This window comes from Patagioenas fasciata, chromosome 2, assembly GCF_037038585.1.
Source record: "Patagioenas fasciata isolate bPatFas1 chromosome 2, bPatFas1.hap1, whole genome shotgun sequence".
Lineage (NCBI taxonomy): Eukaryota > Metazoa > Chordata > Aves > Columbiformes > Columbidae > Patagioenas > Patagioenas fasciata.
Window position 1 is genome coordinate 14,930,406 of NC_092521.1, and position 21,132 is coordinate 14,951,537.

General features: G+C 42.8%; 1 protein-coding gene across 1 annotated transcript in view; it reads left to right on the top strand.

Moving 5' to 3' along the window:
* SNTB1 (syntrophin beta 1) overlaps positions 1-21,132 on the top strand; it is a 116,400-nt gene that overhangs the window by 65,518 nt on the left and 29,750 nt on the right. The window contains exon 3 of the mRNA XM_065831035.2: positions 8,162-8,369. Coding sequence (XP_065687107.1) covers positions 8,162-8,369 — 208 coding nt within the window. The remainder of the gene's footprint in view (positions 1-8,161; positions 8,370-21,132) is intronic.

Sequence of the window (21,132 nt, forward strand, 5' to 3'; positions counted from 1 at the left end):
AGGACAGAGGAGGGCAAACAGTTAATCATGTTTTATGTGTATCTGTATGTAAAGGAATGCAAGTGCTGACATCCAGGCTGCTGCTAAATAATGTTGGAGAGCAACACTAACATCCCTGAGATCTGCCAAACAAAGAAAGTTGATATGCAAAGGTTTCAGTTTCCTGCCATACTCGTCCCCACATTCTTTGTGCTATGGTGTGGAGCCAGTGACAACCTCCAGACCCTTTTTCCTGCCTGGCTGTTGTCCCGTGCTCAGGGCTGGGCTCTCCCCCCCTTATCAGCGAGTCTGCAAATTGGATTTCAGTCTTACAGCTCTGATCTGGCCTGACCTGCTGTTAATCAACCAGCAGGATTTTCAGCTGGTGTATTTGAAGCTGCTCCCTCCTGCACCTTGTGTAGTCACTTGTAGGCCAGTAAATTGTGAATTACTGCCACAGAGTGAGCCTCGGGTGATGGGCTGCCAATGTAGGTGCCGCAGCTCAGTATTGGTAGGTGCTGAGGCTGGGCTTTAGTGCTTCAGTTGTACATGCAGATATTGCTATTTTAATAGTCTGTGGTCACTTTTAGCTTTCACATACGTTTCTGCTGATGAAAATTCCTGTTTTCCTGCAGTAGAAATCACGGAGACTTATGCTGAATTTGTTACTTCTTCTTCTCATCACACATCACAGTATCACAGTATGTTTGGGATTGGAAGGGACCTCAAAAGATCATCTAGTCCAATCCCCCTGCTGGAGCAGGAACGCCTAGGTGAGGTCGCGCAGGAATGAGTCCAGGCGGGCTTTGAATGTCTCCAGGGAAGGAGACTCCACAACCCCCCTGGGCAGCCTGTTCCAGTGCTCTGTTACCCTCGCTGAGAAGAAGTTCTTTCTCAAATTTAAGTGGAACCTCTTGTGTTCCAGCTTGATCCCGTTGCCCCTTGTCCTATCATTGTTTGCCACTGAGAAGAGCCTGACTCCATCCTCGTGGCACCCACCCTTTATATATTTATAAACATTAATAAGGTCACCCCTCAGTCTCCTCTTCTCCAAACTAAAGAACCCCAGCTCCCTCAGCCTTTCTTCATAAGGGAGATGCTCCACTCCCTTAATCATCTTTGTTGCCCTACGCTGGACCCTCTCCAGCAGTTCCCTGTCCTTCTTGAACTGAGGGGCCCAGAACTGGACACAATATTCCAGATGGGCTCTCACCAGGGCGGATTAGAGGGGAAGGAGGACCTCTCTCGATCTACTGACCATCCCCCTTGTAATACACCGAAGGATGCCATTGGCCTTCCTGGCCACAAGGGCACAGTGCTGGCTCATGGTCATCCTGTTGTCCACCAGGACCCCCAGGTCCCTTTCCCCTACACTGCTCTCTAATAGGTCATTCCCCAACCTATACTGGAACCTGGGGTTGTTCCTGCCCAGATGCAGGACTCTACACTTTCCCTTGTTGAATTCCATCAGGTTATCCCCCGCCCAACTCTCCAGCCTGTCCAGGTCCCGCTGGATGGCAGCACAGCTTTTCCATTGATCTCTGAGTCTATTCAATGGCAAGATGCATTTACTGCCAGCAGTGAAGGTGCCAGGAGGTGAGCCATGCCCGCTGTCCCTGAAGAGGCTGGCAGCATCCCTGGGAGGCTGGCTCCCAGGTGGTGCCCTCTCCTCAGTGCTTAGAGGTCAATAATTGATGCAGAGGGAATTTGTGGTTTTGTTGTTATGGCTGTTGAACAGTCCAGCTTCTGGTTTGCTTCACTTGGCAACTAAACTGTGATCCCTGGGATTTCTTCATTATGGAATACAAAAAGTAGATGTATAAAATAATAAGACATTGAGACATATCCTGCTAGATGAGATGGACCTGCTGTTTGTCTCTTCCATGGAGAATTTCTCCTGTGACAATTCATCCAGAAGACAGAGCCGATCTCTCAGCAGCCCTGCTCATTTGTTCCATTTCCCTCTTAGTTTTCATCCATGCTTGTGGATCATGTCCCCTTCTTTCCCCTGGGTCTTACTACAGCACGGCCAAACAGCAACAGTGGTGTTCCTTCTCAGAAGACATCTAATTCTTCTCCAAGCCCATGATCTCTTATTTATGCAGCAGCATCCAATCCTCATCTCAATTTCATTTACCACTATTACCAGCTACAGTCAGGTGCCTTTTGCTTAGCCCAGATGCATCTCCAGCTGCAGAATGTTTGCTTTGCCGCAGAAGGTGTTTTGAGGTTGGCTGTGGCTTTGGTAGAGGTGCACCTTTTGTGGCCAAACCATTTTTTTTACCCTAGCATAATACACTTTCCCCCTTGCTGTGAAAGTGTTGCTTCAGGGAGCTGTGGTCAATGTATTGACTACAGCAATCACAACAACAACTGGTCTTAAAGTTTCAGGCAGCATCTTTGAAAGGTTAAATCAAATTCTCTGTATTCCTGCACTACCAATATTCAGCACTATTACAACCAGAATACAAAAGAAAAATTCAAGAAAGACAAATATAAGGATAAGGTCTTTTGGGCCGTGTGGTGAAAGATTTCTGCTCCTTAACATCCATAGGTATTTAAAAACTATTAAATGATGGGTTTATTGTTCTGGGTGGACACTGCAGTATGCGATGTGCTGTGCAGATTAGTTGGCATCGACACACAGTGGGGTGAGCAAGTCTGTTGCATGTTGCAGAACCAAATCCTTTCCTTATGTGCATGCAGCACAACTCCACTGATATCCCTTTTATTAAAGCCCTGCTGGCAGCAAATAGAGATGAAATCAACTGTGGCAGCTCGTTAGTAATACGTACACCCTCTGCTTGGACGTCAGTCTAGTCCGGCTCCCGAGAAATGAGTATCTACATTATTTTTACTATTGTAAGTTGAAGGTCAGCAAGTAACTGTTGATACAGTGGGTACCCTTGTCACAGTGAGGGGACCAAGAGACTTTCACATAGAAAAATTCCACTTGATTACCAAATAGCACTTGCTTGGTAAAATTGCTTTCACATCCATTTAGGTGTATCAAATGAAGACGCTTCTTCATTGTATGCTGGGGAATTCATTGCAAGCCTAACAGTCTCTCTATGGAATGTTTTCCTTATAGAGTAAACCCAAAGTTTCCATTGCTTAATTGTAATGTACTTTATTCCTAGTTCATCTCCTGATGCTGCATGCAGAACTGAAAATTAATCTTGACAGGGTTTTCATTTATTTTATAAAAAACCCCTACAGCTATTTAAATATAGTCTATGTGTTTCTCTAAATACTTCCCTTATGCTGCAAAGGCTCCTGTGTTTGCACACTCAGAAATCAACAAAATTACTTACTGTGGTTTCATGTGCAGACAGTGATGGAAAAGATGGAGTGAGCAGTTTGGCTGTCACCCCCTTTTTAAGTTTGCAGAGTCAGTGGCAGAATGTTTTATTCCTGGCTGTGGCAGTGCAAAATCAAAGTAGCATGATGGACTCAAGTAACTCTGGCTCCAGCTTATCATTAACTTCAAGGGATTTACTCCACACTTTAATCAGTCACTGAATAAATAATCTGATCCAGGAAAAGGCGCAAGGTGTAAATCAGTGCCTGATCTGGTCCTGAGCCAATTCTGGTGGGAGAAGTGCTTTCAAGAGACTTGATAAAAGGTATTACTTAGATAATAAACACTCCTACAGAAAGAGGCCTTATCAAATGTGGAATGAGTATGGCCTATCAAAAATTTGCTTTCAGCTTCTTCTAATCCTCTGTAAAGTAAAAGCTCTGGATGATGCAGTGAGGGAGGGAATTTTGGCCTCTTACGTGCAAGGTTACAGCATTTGGAGGCGCTGGGTTTTGTGTCAGCCCCATGTTCTGCGGGTGGAGAAGGGGATGCTGGAAACACTCCTCAGCTCAGTGGGACGCTTTGAGAAGGAGAGAGAAAATTACTCTTCTATTATAAGGTTTGCCAAATGATCTCTGAGAAAATGTGATATCATTCATATGCATTGCCAAGCTGGAGAGATGCCGCGCATCTTGGCAATCATCTAGAGCTAACATATAATTCCTTTGGGTTGGTATGGGCTTTATCAGAAACAGCTCCATATGCAGTATTTACATAGCTGTGGTGGAGTGTGAGAATAAACACAGCTGTGGCATTGCCCTAAATATTTCAGTTCAGTGGGGAATTAAGGGAACTTTATCACTGAACTGCAGATAAACAGAAGTCAGTAAGCGGTGGTCAGTTTAGCCAAGGAACAAATCAAAGCTACAATGGCTGGACTGCTGGAAACATGTAAGTGCTTTAGTGCTGGAGTTTACTGAGGTCACTGCTATATTTTGCGTTTCAAAAAAACATGGAAATGCCATCAGTCAGCTGTTATACAAGAAGTATCATCTGAAAGGACTGGTGAATCAAAGCAGCGTAGGCTGAACGGCAGAGAAGGGAAGACTTTATAGGGACGCAGCACTTCCCGCATCTGGTTGCAGTTGGAGTCCATGGGTTTCTGGGAAGATTTTTAGTTTCTGTTGGTTTCTCCATCCCAACTGACTGCAGAGACAGGAGACCTGGATCTTCCACAGAAATCTGTAAGCCCGGTTTCTAAAAGATAGATTGAGACTTTTGTCCTTAAGGTATGAATAAAAAAGGTACACTACCTAGCAGCTTGCACAGGAACCATGCTTGCAGATGTATTCCATGGGCTGGACCAGTGCTGTGGATAAAAGGATTCAGTGTCAGGGTTGCAGATGCAGCATTTATTCCTGTTTTGAACTCACTTTTGAGAAATATACCATGTATTGTCCAATCCTGTGACTCAGCTCAGGGAATGAGGTAGACTTTCTGCAGTTGTTAGCGTGTCACCATCAAACTTTGGGGACTGACAAGGCATCCCCAAAAATAACCCCATTAGAAGGCACCAAGGGATGATATTTTGAGAGTATTTTTGCAAGCATAGTTCAGTATGTGTGTGTGCATGTGTATACTAGAATGTATACATTGATATCACAGTAGAATGTGTATATATTGAAATAAGCATAGTTTAGAATCACTCACACAGAACTGTAAAGAGCTGTCTAAATGTTCATTATTTTAGGGGGGACAGAACTCTTGCAGAAATACTTCAATAGACACCATCAAGGGAAATACAATTAAATGAAAGCCCAAGTAGCAAAATACTCAATTGTATCTCATCTGCTTGCTTTACTTAAGAATTTATTTAAGCATGTAAGAATTGGAGGGAAGCAAGTTGCCATTTGGAAGCTCTTTCAGTTCTAGATAATTTATTTTTAAAACAGAGCTTGCTACAACTCCGACTTAAAAAGAAATGACACGAGTTTGCTGCTGTTCCTTTGCAACTGAAAAAGCAGCGCATTCTTCTGTATCTTCATAGTCCTTGTTCAACACTTTGTTCACTGCATGATATGCAGCAGCTTTGGAGGTGGAAGTCCCTTGTAGAAACCACAGGCTTAATAGCATTGTTTCACACAATCCATACAGTGCATCAACATTTTTCAAAACCAGCACAATACTGCTGTGCTGAACAAATAATTTTTATCTTTAAAAATGTATTAAAATAGGAGGTAGAGTGCAGAAAATCCTGCGTGCTGCTCCTGGCGTGGTCCCTGCCTTGTCTGGGTTATGCATCTTCCCATTTTTTGGTGGTGAAGTGGGGTTGCTGTCACTGACCTCATTTGTAAAATGCTGTGAGGTCTCCTGCCAAGAAGTGCTCTGTAAGTAATAAGCAATGATTCACCGATTACTACAATGTGCTTTGAAAATCCAAGTCTGTATAGTTTGTTCCCATTGACAGCTGCCTACAAAAACGAGTTCAAACTCAGGTTCGTAAGGCAGTGGGAGAGCAGTGTTTCTGATAGAAAGCCAGACCAGGATGTAGTAACTAGAACAGAATAGACCATTTCAGTTGGAAGGGACCTACAACAATCATCTAGTCCAACTGCCTGACCAATTCAGAGCTGACCAAAAGTTAAGGTTTGTTATTAAGGGCATTGTCCAAATGCCTCTTAAACACTGATGGGCATAGGCCTTGATCCCTGTTCCAGGGTTTGACCACTGTCTTGGTAAATAAATGCCTCCTAATGTCCAATTTGAACCTCTCCCAGTGCAGCTTCGAATCATTTACATGTGTCCTCTCACTGGATACCAGGGAGAAGAGCTCAGCACCTCCTTCTCCATGTCCCCTCCTCAGGAAGGTACAGAGAGCAATAAGGTGACCCCCCAGCCTCCTTTTCCCCAAACTGGAAAAGCCCAAAGTCCTCACATGACATTCCTTCCAGTCATGTCACCAGCTTTGTTGCCCTCCTCTGGACATATTCAAGGACCTTCACATCCTTCTTGAATGGTGGTGCCCAAAACTGCACACAGTGCTCAAGGTGAGGCTGCACCAACACTGAATACAGTGGGAATACAGACATGCATGATTTTAATGATCACCAGACACAAATGGCTAAATTATAACTGTTGGGGAGGCCACTTTCCTTATTCATGAGTTCTTCGGCATCTATAATAAGGAGTTTTTGGTACCTGAGACTGAATCCTGGTGCATTCTGGAGTGACTAAATTAAAGCTTTTATTTTCAGACAGTGCTGAGCTCCAGCAGCTATACTGAGGAAACATGCATTATTGTGTTCGCTCAGTGCTTTCTGAAAAATCAACCCACTTTTTAAGCTATCCAAACCATGATTTAGGACCCTGAACAGTTCAGCTGCTGAGTTTGGAAAATCATGACCTTTTCTATCTTTAGAGCAGTGTCTACGTGGAGATCTCCCCTTCCCAAAGTGGACAAACACAAGACCAGCGGGCCTCACTCTCCCAGCCCCAGAGAGCTGTGCAGATCAAGTCACCCTCTGTTCTGGATTCTGCTCTGGTTTAACCAATTAATTAAAATGTCTTAATTGTTAGTTAAGCTCCAAATTGCAGGATTTTTTAATTGCATAACAAATATTTGTAAGACAGTGCTGTCTTGAACCTCAACCTGAATAAATTCCACTGAACTAATTACTTTTCTGCTACAGAAAGGAGTCGTTGTGTGTCCCAGAGATCAGGCAGCAATACACAGGACAGAACTACGTGCTTAGGCTCAGATCCCACATCAAATTTGTGTGGGTAATGTTCAGGGGCAATCACTGTATGTGTATAATGAAAAAGCACAAATGTGATATGGAGTTGAGTGATGGGCAATGACCAGAGCTTGGTTTTATAATCACTAGATAACAATAAACCAGACTATTACTTAGTGGGTTATTTAACAAATGTTCAAGTGAAAATGGCCCACAAAGCTATAAAGAGCACAAAAAGCCCCACTAATAACTTCACTGAGAACAGAGCTGAAATAGATGCAGCTGCCTCTCAAAGCATTTTTGTTGTTGTTGTTAGCAAAGGTGTTGGCACAGGTCCCATAACAGCGATGGGCAGGATTCGTTTTCCTGAAAGCTGTGTTCATCTATGCTTTTCAAACCACAGTGGTGAAGTAGAAGCCCACAGGATGGTCTAGCAAACACATATTTTGGGAAAAAAAAATAAAATCTGTATCCACATAGGTTTGGAAAACTGTGAAAGATGCTTGCCAGCAGCAATCATACAGTTGTGGTTAGGCACTTTCTTGCTGCCGCTGTTAGCAGGATCTAACTGGAGCACTGAGGATATTGGTAACTCTTGGAGAAGGCCAGTTATGCTGGGCTTCTGCTTGATGCTTAGTGGTGTCACTGAAACCACAGCGCGGTCCTAAGAAAACTCTTCCATTTGGGTTGAGGGTGGTTTTCATTTAGCCCTGTATGTGTAAAATAAGCCCATTGAGAAACTCCGGGCGTGCCGTTATGTGCAACTAAAGAAGGCAACAGCTTATCCCCAGCTTCTCTGCAGTCATCTCCCATGCACCTCTGGGTGGTTGCCGTGTTGGGAGAATGTCAATGGGTGAATGCTCCTCTTGCCTTTACATGTGGAACTCCTGTTGACATGCTAGATGTGGGGTTGCATCAGCACTAGCAAATCCCCTTCTCAAGTATTTTACTGTCATGCCAGTACAGATGTGACTGCAGTTAAAATGACTCTACTCTATTCAAGTGTTGTAAAGGTAAGTTTTTAGTGATAGGTCTTGATATTAGTACCCTTCTTTTTAACTCATTGCTAACACTAAGCAAGGTAATACATTTAGCCGCTTAACGCTACCTGAGTGAACATAATGCTTTTTCCCCCCCATTTTTCTAGACTTATTGAAGTTCATTCACCTGATGCCAAGCACACCGTGGTGCTCAGGAGTAAAGATTCGGCTACAGCCCAGGCCTGGTTCAATGCCATCCACTCCAGTGTCAATGAGCTCATCCCCAGGGTGATTGCAGAGGTCAGAGACCAGCTGGGTAAAACAGGGATTGCTGGAAGTCGAGAGATTAGGCATCTAGGCTGGCTTGCAGAAAAGGTAACGAAAACATTCTTATTTTCATTTCTAAGCTCTCTCTTTCTCACTTGCTCTTTGCTCCTTGCTCCTGAATTCAGCCTTGTGTGGAAGTGGAGAAGCTAAATGAGGTTCTGAGTTTTGATTTAGGTTTCCATTAATGTGCCAATTTCTGTGCTTTTTAAACAAACAAAAAAAAAACCTAAAGGTTCCCTGAGTCTTCAGTTCTGTATGCCAATTAACAAAGACTTTTCCATCAAGAGTGTCATGATCTGTCACAGTCTGTGGCATGGGACATGAGTCACAAGAACTGACACCAGCCTTGAGCTCCTGTTCATATATAGGAGATGTCACCTTCTGACTCCCAGCCTGGGAAGTAACCAGTTTCTCGGTCCATGGTTCACCACCCTGCTGTGCCTGGCTGCAGGACCTGGGTATGGTCTGCAGCATGTGGTCTTGTCCATGCTGTATCTGGGAGCTTGTTTCTTAATTGTAACCTTGCATTTGAGGTAGTCTTCACAGAAGGGCAAGCTTGCAATTGCAACTCTTACCCTGTGTCTTGCACAGTTTCAGTTTCAAAATATTTTATGCCGCAAAGGAACGATAGTATTCAGTTTGAAAGTAATTTGAGATCTGTTGACCTGTAGAAAGCCAACCCATGAATGCACAGGGAGGCTGTCAGTATGAGATGGTCTGGTTTTAAATCAGTACTCTCAGAATTTGTTCTAGGCATTTTAACAACTAATAAGTGTGGATTTTCTACAGTAACAGTGTTAGGATTGTGCCTAGAAATACCTCCTATCCAGGTATTGCCTGGGCAGCCATTCAGAGCACGTCTGCCTCTCCACCTGGGGTGTGTGGAAAAATGGCCACTGTGTACACACTGCCCTTTCAACCTGTAGATCCAGCACAGGTGTGGAAAGCTGACTGCAATTGGCCTGAAAAAATACTGTACATTTTAGCTCTACCTGGAAATTTGCAGATAAGGGAAATAAGGGAGCCACAGCTGCGGGCGCCATATTTCAATCTAGTGTCATTTACAAAGGCACACCATTAATTTCTAGCAAAATGTGGGTCAGTCCACACCACTTGTGGTGAGTCAAAGATTGCAAAACCTTTCAAGCAGATTTTGTGTGTTTCCCTGTCCCTCCCTCCATGCTTGCAGAGCAGGGAGGACTGCACAATCCTGGGCTTAGTCCTGGAGAAAATGTAAAAATTTTGGGGAATCATTGGGGTTTAAAACACCAAAGCATTGATAAGTAGATTTTAACAGTGTTAAACTGTACAGCCATGTGGTCTTTAATCCCATTTTCCATTTTGTGTTCATTCCCATAAGAGGCTTTTTCTATTGCAAAATATGCTTCTCCGAAAGGGTAACTGCTCTGTAGCAGATCACATAGACCTTATATATATTATATAAAATATTCACAGGTCATTTTAAGCACACATATGGCATGCCTCTACTTTCTGAATTTCCTTTCCTTATGGTTAACACACAGTATCCTATTCATGCACTTCTTCCTCCTCTTTTTTCTCTTTACGGACTGAGATCTTTTTTCACGTTACTCATTATGGACTGGTTCAAGGTCCTGCTGAATTTAGTGGTGAAACTTGTGTTGCCTTTAATAGGGCCAGGCTGTGGCTCTGTGCGTGTTCCAGTGTATTTAGAGTGGTTGCCATCAAGAATTAGCCTTGAGAGATTTGCAGTGACATTGTTATCCAGAAGTCAACATGGTTTTTTGCATTAAACTAACCATCCAGAGCAGTGCAATAGTAATGGAGTGAGGTCAAAAGTTACCAACTTCTTCTCATGTTGGAAATCTGTTGAAAAGCAGAGAAAATCATTACATATGATAAAAAGTGATGTGAAGTTGCTTTTTTGTTACTGGACTGTGGGCTGTAAAGCCTGGGTGAAAGAAAGATAACCCAAAGCATGGGAGAGGAAGGTATAGATAGTGTGCATGTATAATATATGTAAAGTGTATATACACTGTTTCAGAGGAGGTGTTCAAGGCACCCGCGTGAGGTGCTGACCACAGATTTTCTAGATGCTCCTCATGCAAAGTCTGGGTTTGCCACTGGGGAGACATTAAATTCCGCAGTAATTTTTGGAAACATACTGGGAATACCAGCTCTCTTCTCCTAGGGTGTCGAGGGTTAAGATTGTGGGGTGACAATCAACCCTGGCAGATGTATTGTTAACCTGCTCTACCCCCCACTTCCCCCTTTTGCCCCTCACTCTCCCCCCTTCCCACTCAGGACAGGCGATCGGGAGGGAAAGAAGGACAGAGAGAAGAGAGTTGGAAAAATTAGAGATGTTTTACTAATGCTACTAATAAGAATAGAGGAAATAATACAAAATATACAAAACCAATCTTGAAAGTCTCAGCAACTGCAGAGCCAGCACCCAAAGTCCTGGATTAGACTCTGTAGCCAACCAGAGCTGGATTCAGTCTCTCACTAGGCCTCAGTTCGCAGGGACAACCAGCAAGGTCCTCTCCTAATGTCAGCCATGAGGAAAAAGAGAAAGAGAAAAGGGACGAGATCCTTGTGATCTCCCACTTTTATATGAAGTATTCATGTGAATGGAATTTTATACACCGTTGGTCAGTCGCTTCGTCACCAGTTTCTCATTGCCCCTCTCGCGAGATGTCCATCCGTGCTTATCAATAAGTTTACATTCCATTGCTAGATTTACCAAAACATGTGTCTGGTTCTCCAGGGAAATGCAGCTAATATGAAGGCTTGAGCCGACAGGCAAAATTAACTAAAAGAGAAACTTGTTTTTTAACAAAACCAGGACATAGGGTGAGCTTCCCTACCACATCCACTGGTGGTTGGATTCTAAACGTTAGAGTTTAGAAAGGGACCTCATTATTAGTAGCCAGAAAATAAAACACGTGCCTTGTATTCTACCTAATATTATCTTTTTTTTTTTTTTTCTCTGTGATATTTTGTGGCATATGTTGCTATTTTTCCGTATACTGCAGTGGGAAGAAATCTGAACTCCGTGTTGAAAAGCATCTTAGACTGTAACTTTAAAAACAGCTTTTATGGCATTGCATTATGCTACTTACATAGCTTATCCTTACAGTCAATTCTCAGTAAAATGGAACAGGGCTAAGTGAGATGAATTCCTCTGCTTGTTTGGGGAATGCAAAATGTAATCCCATAGAAGTGTCACTGTAATTTGCTGTGATTACTCTCTGCTTTCATTAAGCTATTTCCTGGTTTGACATTTTTTATATGTCTCTGCTCTAAACTTAGCTCTAAACTTCAACCTTTATGGTACTACAAAAATAGATTCATTAGCGGAGCCTCCCTCAGGTGGGTATCATTAAAATAAATAGTAGGTTATCTAAGGTACTATGCAATCTCATGCTAACAGGATTCTTCCACCTCCACTGAACTTCCCTGTGAAGACAGCCCTGAATTTGTGGTCTTCAGCATGAAATATCCATCAGGTCCCTGGCTGTGCCCCGGCGTGGGCAGTGAGGGGCCTTCAGCATGTAAAGCAAAGAGCTCTGCATCACCTTAAGAAAGCAATCACTCACTGTGGCATTATTATAGGTAAGGAGAAAAACAGCCAGAAGCAATCATTAGAGATGCCATAATCCCTCTTTTATTAAGGCACTAACCTTGTCCTGACCTTGACCTTATGGCAAGAGTTTATGAAACTGGCCAAGGATTAGGGAGTTGTATTAATCACCAGCATCCTAGAACTTTTCTGTAACTAAGAGAAACGCTGGTTTGTAATGAGGGGTGTGCACTCCCCATCACCTTTTCTTCCCTTTATTTGTCTTTTCACTTCACTGAGACCTGTGGGATTAACAAGCATGCTAAACTGTCAGGAACAGCTACATGTGGGTTTTAGTCTTTCCAGGTCTTTCCTTTTTTTTTAATGCTCCCTGTAAAGACACTTTTAGTGACCAAAGACATAAAAAGATGTTAGTAATGTCATCCTGACTGAGGAGCTTTTCCATATGTGTGTTAATTGCTCCTTTTCTTTCCAGGGATCCTTTCAACCCTTGTAGAAATGTGTTTTCCATCTCTCTTTTTCCCCGCGTCTTTATAGTTCTGCACATCTTGTGGCTTATAGAGGAGCTGAAACAGGCGTTGCTGCTTTTCTCTTTACACTCATCCACCTACTGTTGAGTTCCTTCATGAGGAACAAATTTGTCTCTTGCACTGGAGACAGCTAAAATGCTGAGGAAACACTAGTTTGTTTTATCAGTTTGTAACTTCTGTTCCAATAGTCCAGGATATTGTTGCCAAAAGCTTTATCTACACTTTTGCCTTTTTAATGCAAACACAAAAAGGTGTTCTGGCAAAAGTGGTTTTGCAAAGGCAGCCTTTGCCAATTCAGCAGTCAGCCACACAAGCAGAAGTATGACAGGTTTGGGGGGAGCTGAAGCTGTAGCCAGGCGCCAGGCTAAATGAAACCCCAACTCTGTGTCTTTCCCTGTCCTCACTGTGCCAATGACACTTTAAATGTAGGTTTGGAGCAAAGAAAAAGTGCTTCTGCAGCCAGATACTGTTCTGCTCTCTGCATGTCAAATATCTTACAGGCACTGGGCTGCTTAAAATGATCTCAAAACTCCTTTGAGAAGCTTAAAAATAGGAGTTGCTGCAAGTTGTCTCTTATAATGTTAATATTTGAAGCTGCAGAAGTGCCTCTCTGGGCTTTTCAAACTAGATCTCCACCCAGTGCTTGATTCCTGCTCACGTTGCTCTGCCTGCACGGGGCACAAATCTAGAGCGGAGATCAGATGGGAGAAAACACCCGACACTGGAGGGGAAATAACCACGGTGAATTGGAGTTGTTTCTCAGCTCCTGACACTATCTCCAAATGAAAAGTGTGTTAATATATTACAGGCTGTTCAGTCTCTTCAAACCCTAGATAACCATATCATTGTATTAGAGCTGAAAGTGCGAGGCATGTCACAGCAGAGTGATCTTCTTCGGTATCAAGCTGTATATTGCAGTATTATATTTATCTTCCTGCTCTCGCTCTAATTCAGAGGAGGGAGTGATAACAGAAAGATTGTGAGCTGTGCAAGCTGTCCAAACAAGATGTAGGCAAATGGCATAACAGTGTATTTGAGGTTGTTTGGTTTTGTTGTTGTTTTTTGGGTTTTGGTTTTTTTTCCCCAGTATAAAATGAAAGCCTTTCTGATTTACCTTTTTCCTTTGGACATATGTTCACTCATTAGCAAAACCAGTAGATAGCAACAGAGCCACATTGTTAGTTTCATCACAAATAAGTTTTCAAAGAAGAGGAGAGAAGTTTCAGTCTCAAAATTTTGTATAATTTCCAGGTTGTAAAATTGAGCTTAAAATGTCTTTGCATGAGAAAACCACCAGCCCATCATGTAGTTAAAACAGTTTGCCTTTATTTAACATTGTGAATATCTGATTTTAACCACCCGCTGCTAGGCAGTGTTTTAAAAACCCTGGCATGTCCGTGTCCGCGGTTGGGGCTGTCACCGTCCGTCCCCCTTAGCTCTCCCAGCTCTCCCGTCATGGTGGTGACAGTGCTTGTCTGGCCCTGAGCCAGATCAGATAGTTACACTGATAGAAAACTCATTACTTTCAGCAGGGTAGCGTTAGTTTTCTGCAGGTTTTATGACAAATTCAAATCCCAGTGCCGGAGAAGTGGTGATGGCCTGTGCAAAGGGGCCGGGGCTGGGAAACGTGGCGGCCTGGTGAGGCCTCGTCAGGCTGCACAGGCTGAACCAGCGGCGTGTTCAAGAGGAAAAGTCAAGTTGTACTAATCCCAGGCTTGTGTCCTGGCCCTGGAAAGTACCTGTGTGTGTTTAGGCTGTAACTGCAGCGAGTTTTGGCTTGTGCTATGTCTTAACCCTCAGTGCATATCAGTGTATGTTTTAACTAGATAAATAACCTGCTAGAAACATGGGCTAAGAAAACTATTAGTCAAATGCCTAATTTATTTGCAATTAAATTACATTCCTATAGTGTGGTGTCCTTTGCAATTTCTAGTCTCTACAGGGTTGGTTTTGGTTTTTTTTCCCTTTTCAGTCTCTGTTTTCTTTCCTTATTATTTAGGCGTGTTTGGAAATACTACCCTTCTATAATTCCCAGGAAGAAGAACAAGGCAGTTTGGTCCTGGCCTCTTGTTCTGACTTGTTAGAGAAGGACCCAGTTTCTCACATTGATAATATACACCTGGTTATAATCTTAAAATTGACCTGACCTTTTGGAAATATATCTACCTCAAAACAGAAAATCTTCTGGGTGTCCTAAATTAGAAATCATACTTTTAAATCCCAGCTAATTACTTTCTGTGGAGTGCTTACATCCAGATGAAGAGTCCTGCTTTTGCCCTGTGTCACTTGACCTTGCAGCTTATTAATTCTGGAACTTATTTGTTTGCTTTGTAAAACACCACAACAGAGCGTTTAATTACATTAGCAGTCTTCATTATCTGGTATAACGATCAGCCTGTTCTTAGGAAAGACGTAAACCTGAAATAGCATGAGGAGTAATTTCCTCTCCCAGAATCAGCGGAGTTCCTCCACAGGCCACTTTTATCAGCAGTAACATTGTTCTCTTCTTGCTTTAGGTGCCTTCAGTAAATGGATATATTAAGGAAAACCTGGGCTGAAAACAGGCATTTCATTCACCGTATTGTTCTAAAGGCTTTGCCAGTCTTTATCCATAACACATGTGCTGTTTGTTCCCATGCCAATGAGAGCTGAAAAAATGATAAATCTAAGCCAGGCAGAAGTGCTCAGTGCAAGAACAATTAGTGTTAATAAATAATGAAAAATTCTAGGAATATGATGGTAAATGCATGAAGGACCTCGGCTTGAAAGTCTGTATTTCTGCAGTACAGCTGGGTTGTTGTAGTAAAGGAAACCCCCCCACACCAGATAATTACAGAGCACAATTAAATAGTGAGTGAGCACCATTGTGCCTACAGTAACCTTCAGGTGGTAAACTATTCTTGCAGAAATTGATCTGAAGTGTAAACTCGGTCCCTGTAGCTCCCCTCAACCTTCCCACAAGAAGGCTGTGTTAGTTCTGGCCAGACCCCAGCAGAAGTGATCACACCCTGTCTGCCCTCCCTCTGCTTCAGTTTTTATCTACCTGTCCTAACAACTGACTTAAATTTTTCCATAAAACACAATATATTGCTATTGCTGTTCCTACGAAACCCAGGAACGATGAGAAAGTTCTTTTTTAACGTCATCCCATCATGGAGTTTTATTCAACTTCTCCCTTCCTGCATCAGGAGGGATTGTGAGCCTGAAGATGTGACTCCTGCTCTGGCAGCTGCGCCTGTGTGGACAGAGGGGGACACGGACCACAGCTGGGTTCCACGTGGTGGCCGTGGCTCCGCTGCAAGGACATCTCTGCAGATGTCCTGCTGACAAACCCAGGGCAGGATTTGAGAAGGGAAATGATGGGCTGTAGCCTGGAAGGAGGAGAGGATGCTGAAAGGAAATGGGGGGAGTTTCTCTGCCTCCCCGGGGTGTGGGAGCTGTTTCCCTTGGTTCCTCCAACGTGATGGGTTGGTGGCTGTGGGAGCACATCCCAGCATGGTTCTGAGTGCTGGCCACTTTGCACAGCATGGCTTCCACGGCATGGATGCTTAACTCTTTCTTCTACATAACCCAAGCTGGAACTGCTGCTTGGCTGGGCTGGATTTTGCTGGACTAGGAACTTTCTAAATTTTGGTAGATAAGGGATTTTCTTCCTCAATCTTGCTAATTTTCATGTTGTTTGGCCTCTGCATCTTTCACCTTGGCAGCTGCAGTTAGATTTGTCCATAAGGGTCCACCTCCCCTTGCACACATGCCGGGTCAGCTCATCTTTTGGGGCTCTGGGGGTTTTGAAAGCCCTTGTTTGAACATATTTGCAGTCAAGTTCAGTTGAAAAAAAAACCAACAAAAAAACCCACCACATATAGAGAAAAGATATAGGTATGATGTGAAGGAAGGCTTTGATCCCCTTCCTTCAGAAGCAGGTGAAAGGCCTCCTTTTTTCTCTCAGTCTCTGACAGTAAATAGTGGAAGAAAGACAGTGAAGGAATTGTGGACAGTGATGCTCCTTGGTTTTCAAATGCAATTTAAATGCAATAAGACCCTCTCCTTGATAAAACAGTGTTGCATGAGGAAGCACTTCTCTTCTGAACCCCTATCCAGCCCTGCTGTCAGTGGGGAGCAGAGGGTGCTCTTCTCAGCTATTTTAAGCACTGAAAGACCAATACAGCTGGTCTCTCTCTACTTCATTGTGTTTCTGCCTCCTTCTGCTGGTCCAAGTGGGACATCAGCAGTGGTGGAGTTGGACAGGGGAGGGCCTGTGCTTGCCCAGCTGTGGAGTGAAGGGTAGGAGAAAGCAGACCAGCATGTTGTCTGGAGAAGGTGTGGAACTCATCCTGGGCATTCAGAGATGCTCTGGAGTGATGTGTGTGTTACCCAGGACGGGAAGGCTGGTATTAAGGCAATGCCTTACTCTCAACTAAAACAAAGAGCAAGGCAAATGCAGACTAAGAAGTAGGAAAGCCCTGAGCATCTCCTCCATCAACCTCACTGAGCTGAGCAGCACTGCGGACACCCAAATCACCCTCCAGCCCCTGGATCAGTTGTACAGGACAAACAGATTTATTCTTACAAGCCCAGAGCTGAGTACACATCGCTGCGATGTGATGGGTGTTGAGACAGTGTTTTACAACAGCTATGCCTTTGCACTGTGTCTGTTTGCTCCTTCATCTGCATTTTTCTGCTTACTGGCTGCATATGAGAAGTTTGAAAGGGAAGAGATTGCCAATCTTAGAAAACCACAGATTTTCCAAACATTAAGTTCTTGCTGAGCTGCGTTTTCTTTGTTCAACGTCACCTTGTTCTCATTTGCTGGGTTTGTCTCCCGAAGTTAAAAATCACCTTCAGGGGAATGGAGGGGCCCATTAGGGACGCATTGACCTTCAGGCTCTGCCCAGTATGAATTCCTCTCACCCCAGTCATCAGGGTTTTTTTTTCTAGCACAACAATACTCACATTTCAGCTTTTTGATTAATGGCATGAATAAATAGATTAGAAAGCAGCAGAATAGGCCATTAAAAAAAACCTCTTCTCTCCATCCTGCAGCGCTTTTTCCCCCAGGACCCTCAGCTGATCCCTGTGGAGAAAACTCCTGGCAAAAGCAGAGCCATTCCTGGTAAAAATGCCCTAATTTGGAAGCAAATGTTTCTCTCCTGTCTTTTTGCATAGTGTTGCCCCATCCTGCTCACCCACTCAGCTTGCAATCCATGGTGCGTTGTCTCTATCCACAAGTGTTTTTAGGACCGATGAAGCTGGTTAATGTTTGAGGGGTGTTGCGGAAGAGCAGAGTATCACTGCTAGTACAAGCAGAAGCAATATATGCCTCGTATCCTGTTTTGCCAAAAAACTGTTAACAGAGAAAAATAAACAGATTTTCTAAAAATACCTTGAGAAGAAGCTGTGTTCTCTGTTGGGAAAAGGGACTGACCTTTAGAAGAATAGGAGAGTTAAAAAAAAAACAGTGGAGAGGCAAAAGTTATATGTGTTATAATTGTCAGTGTGGCAAGACAATTACTCAATGCACAGTCTACAAATCCAGTCCAATTTTAATCTTCAGACTCTGTTTATGTAATATGTTCCTGAGGCTATTAATGCCAGCCTTTTACCTTATTATTGTATCCTGTAAAAATGAAATTATACCCATAATACCATGACGGCACTTACAAAAATGTGCCATTAGACAATTATATTGCAACACAGCAACTCTGCAAACTGCAAGGAAGTATTTTTTGTACAGCCTAATTGTTGTATAAATAGCACTTTCAGCACCCTTGGTTACTGAGGAAGAAAGAACATGATGATACCACATGTAAAATAGCATATTTTGAAGAACTGATTTCAGTTCTTGAGATATGAGTGAAATCCTCGTAAGAACTGTACTTAAAACAAATCCACAGTTGAAAAGGTTTCTTGCATCATTCCTCTCCTCTCTCTGACTCCTAAACTAGTGTCTGTTTTATTTTAGTTATTTTAAGAGAGAAAATGTTTTGACATTGATGTTTTAACTAACTCCCCCAGATCCTTCAGTCCTGAAGATTTATTTCTGGCTGCAGAGTTATCCGCTCTGCTTAACTGGACAGTAATTGATAGTGCGCATCACAATAATTAGTCTAATGAGTCTCCTAAACCCCAAGCCCCACAGCTACCTTTGAGCTCCATATTGTCTTTACTGTAACATAAATAAAAGCTTTAGGAAAAGAACGAAGAAAAAAAAAAAATGATAGCGAGAGAGCCTTCTTGCCCTCTACAAGGGGTTTCCTCTTCTCATTTTTAATGAGGCCTGTATTAGTTGTCATTTGTACCTTCCCTGATGAATAGTCTGGAAGAAAAGCTTTCTCTGTGCACAGCAAAATTTGTGCCAAGTTGCTGACCTTTGCTTTTGGTGAGACCTCGTTTGAGTTTCGATCCCAAGCCCAAACATATTATTGGATCAATCACGTTGATTTTTGGCTCTGAGAGTAATGCGCAGCTAATGAGTTGTACAGTGTAACATTAACCTCAGACCCGGCAGCGCTAATGCCAGGCACGTAGCAGAATCGCGCTGGGGCTACAGGAAAGACAGACAGTGCTGGCATCTTAATAGAAGGAGACAATTAAAAATAGTGGAGCAGTATCACAGGTTCACTGCTTGTGGGATGTAGGATTTAATCAAAGCAGGAAAAACAAACTGTCTTCTGTCTGTTTGGAAGAAAAAAAATCGCAACACCATAAAGGTGCTTTATGAACTGTGAAATAGAGAGGGAAGCCTGAATGTTTAAACAGTAAGATAACGATTTTACAACCAAAAGGGAATCTACTTTGGGGAACTGCCATTGAATAACATTAGATTTAACCTTGTCGTAGATTACCATCCAATTATTATCATGGCATTGTAAGGAATTTGGGAGCATTGCTATGTTTTTTTAATTAGTAGATACCTTATTTAAAAATACTTCAGCAAAGTTCTCTTGTCCTCACAAGTAAAATTCCTAAGACCAATTGTTGAATTACCACAAACAGCCAGCATCATTGGTTATGAAAGCAGCTGTTTCTGATCGCTCCCAAAAGTAACACTTCCCTTGAAGGGCCAGATTTCGATCTTGTTTTACAATTGCAACTCCGGGGAGAGACAGCATTTTGCTAATAATCCCCATGGAGAGATGGACAAAAATTCCAATACGCACAATATCCTTCTCCTTGGCTGTTTTCTTCACTTGAAGGATTAGGAAAGAAAGGAGGAGTTGCACAATGACTACATAAGAGAGAAACATTTCCAGTTTTAATGTAAGCCCTGAACAACCAGCTGCTGAGGGCAAAGAAATAGAGACAAAATAAATGTTATTTCTACAGGTTAAACAGTTTTATGTCCTTCTCTTTGTGCAATGAAAACTGATCAGTAAGGCTGAAGGACTGCCACTGCTTCAAACAGAGTATCTAGTGAAATCAAATAGAATAAAACAAAGAGGTGTGATCTTTGGTATTGATATTAGGCTTTGAATACAAGATAGGAAAAACAGCTTGAAAGGGACAGGGTGAGAAGAGGAGTAAATCAGTGAGTAGGAGGACCCAAAACAGGATCTTCTGCAAGAGCGAATTTTTCTAGATGTATGATAAACTGCCCCATCCTTTCATCATTCCTGATAGAGTTCCCCATATCTGCAGCATTATCAAGGCCTGCAGAGAGTGAACGTGGAAGAGGTGAAGGGGCCTCACACTCACATGAGGCACTGAGGACTTAGCCTGTCAGACATACCATAGCGGTAGAAAAATTAGGTGAAGTTGTATCGTACCCGACCTCAGGACAGAACCTATTGGAATGACATGGGATCTTTTCCTGAACTAACATGGCACACAGAAATAATGCAGTTTCAACAGAGATGTCATACAACGTTTTTAGTAATAACCACACAACAGGATCCATGGAAAACTCTGCAGTCCATTTTAGAGCTGCTCTTGATGAAATGTTTTATGGAGTCACATTTTTTTTCCGGTCTAATAGTGATGTTAAATATTTTTCTCTCCTAACAACACAGTCTTTTTCCAGAAATGTCAGAGAGTGTCAGTAGAGTCACAGAAGTTAAACTTATTAGAGATAGAGATCAGAAGAGTCTGAAAAGTATGCTAAAAAATGGTAGCACTTGGGTGGCACGCTGCTATGAAGAGTGTTATGAAGCCATCTTGTCAGCAACTCCAACAACTTCAGCAAAAGCATACCCGTTTTTACCAGCTCCAGCTGCGAGACTGTTGAGGACCATCTTGGAGATCTAGATACATACATACCCCAGAACAGGGATTTCCACCTCTTCCTTTGAAAGAGCTATCAGCTTGTACAGTCTGTCTGTTCAATAGTCAGGGTACAAAAAGTGGCTCTGGAGCCAAAGTGACTGTTTCTTTGGGTGTACATCAGGAGACTCTGTGATGTTGCTGTTGAAGACAAATGGACTTTACAAAGGTTTTCTCAGGTGTTATTTGGATTCCCCGAGTTTCAGGTGCTTGTACGGTAACAGTAGCCCTGCTGAAGGAAGCACCTGGGTTTCAGTCACTAGATACTAATGACTGTTAGCCTCAAACTGTGTGAGCACATCGCGTTATTGTTGGGCCTTTTTTTATTTATACATTTCTGCTGAGCAGATACTGCTGTGCAAACATTGATCTTGTGCTGAAAATAGTTGCAGACGTCAGCAAGAGTAGGCTGCTGTGTGTTGTATGGATATAGCTGCCTTTTGGTGCTTTATACTGGAAA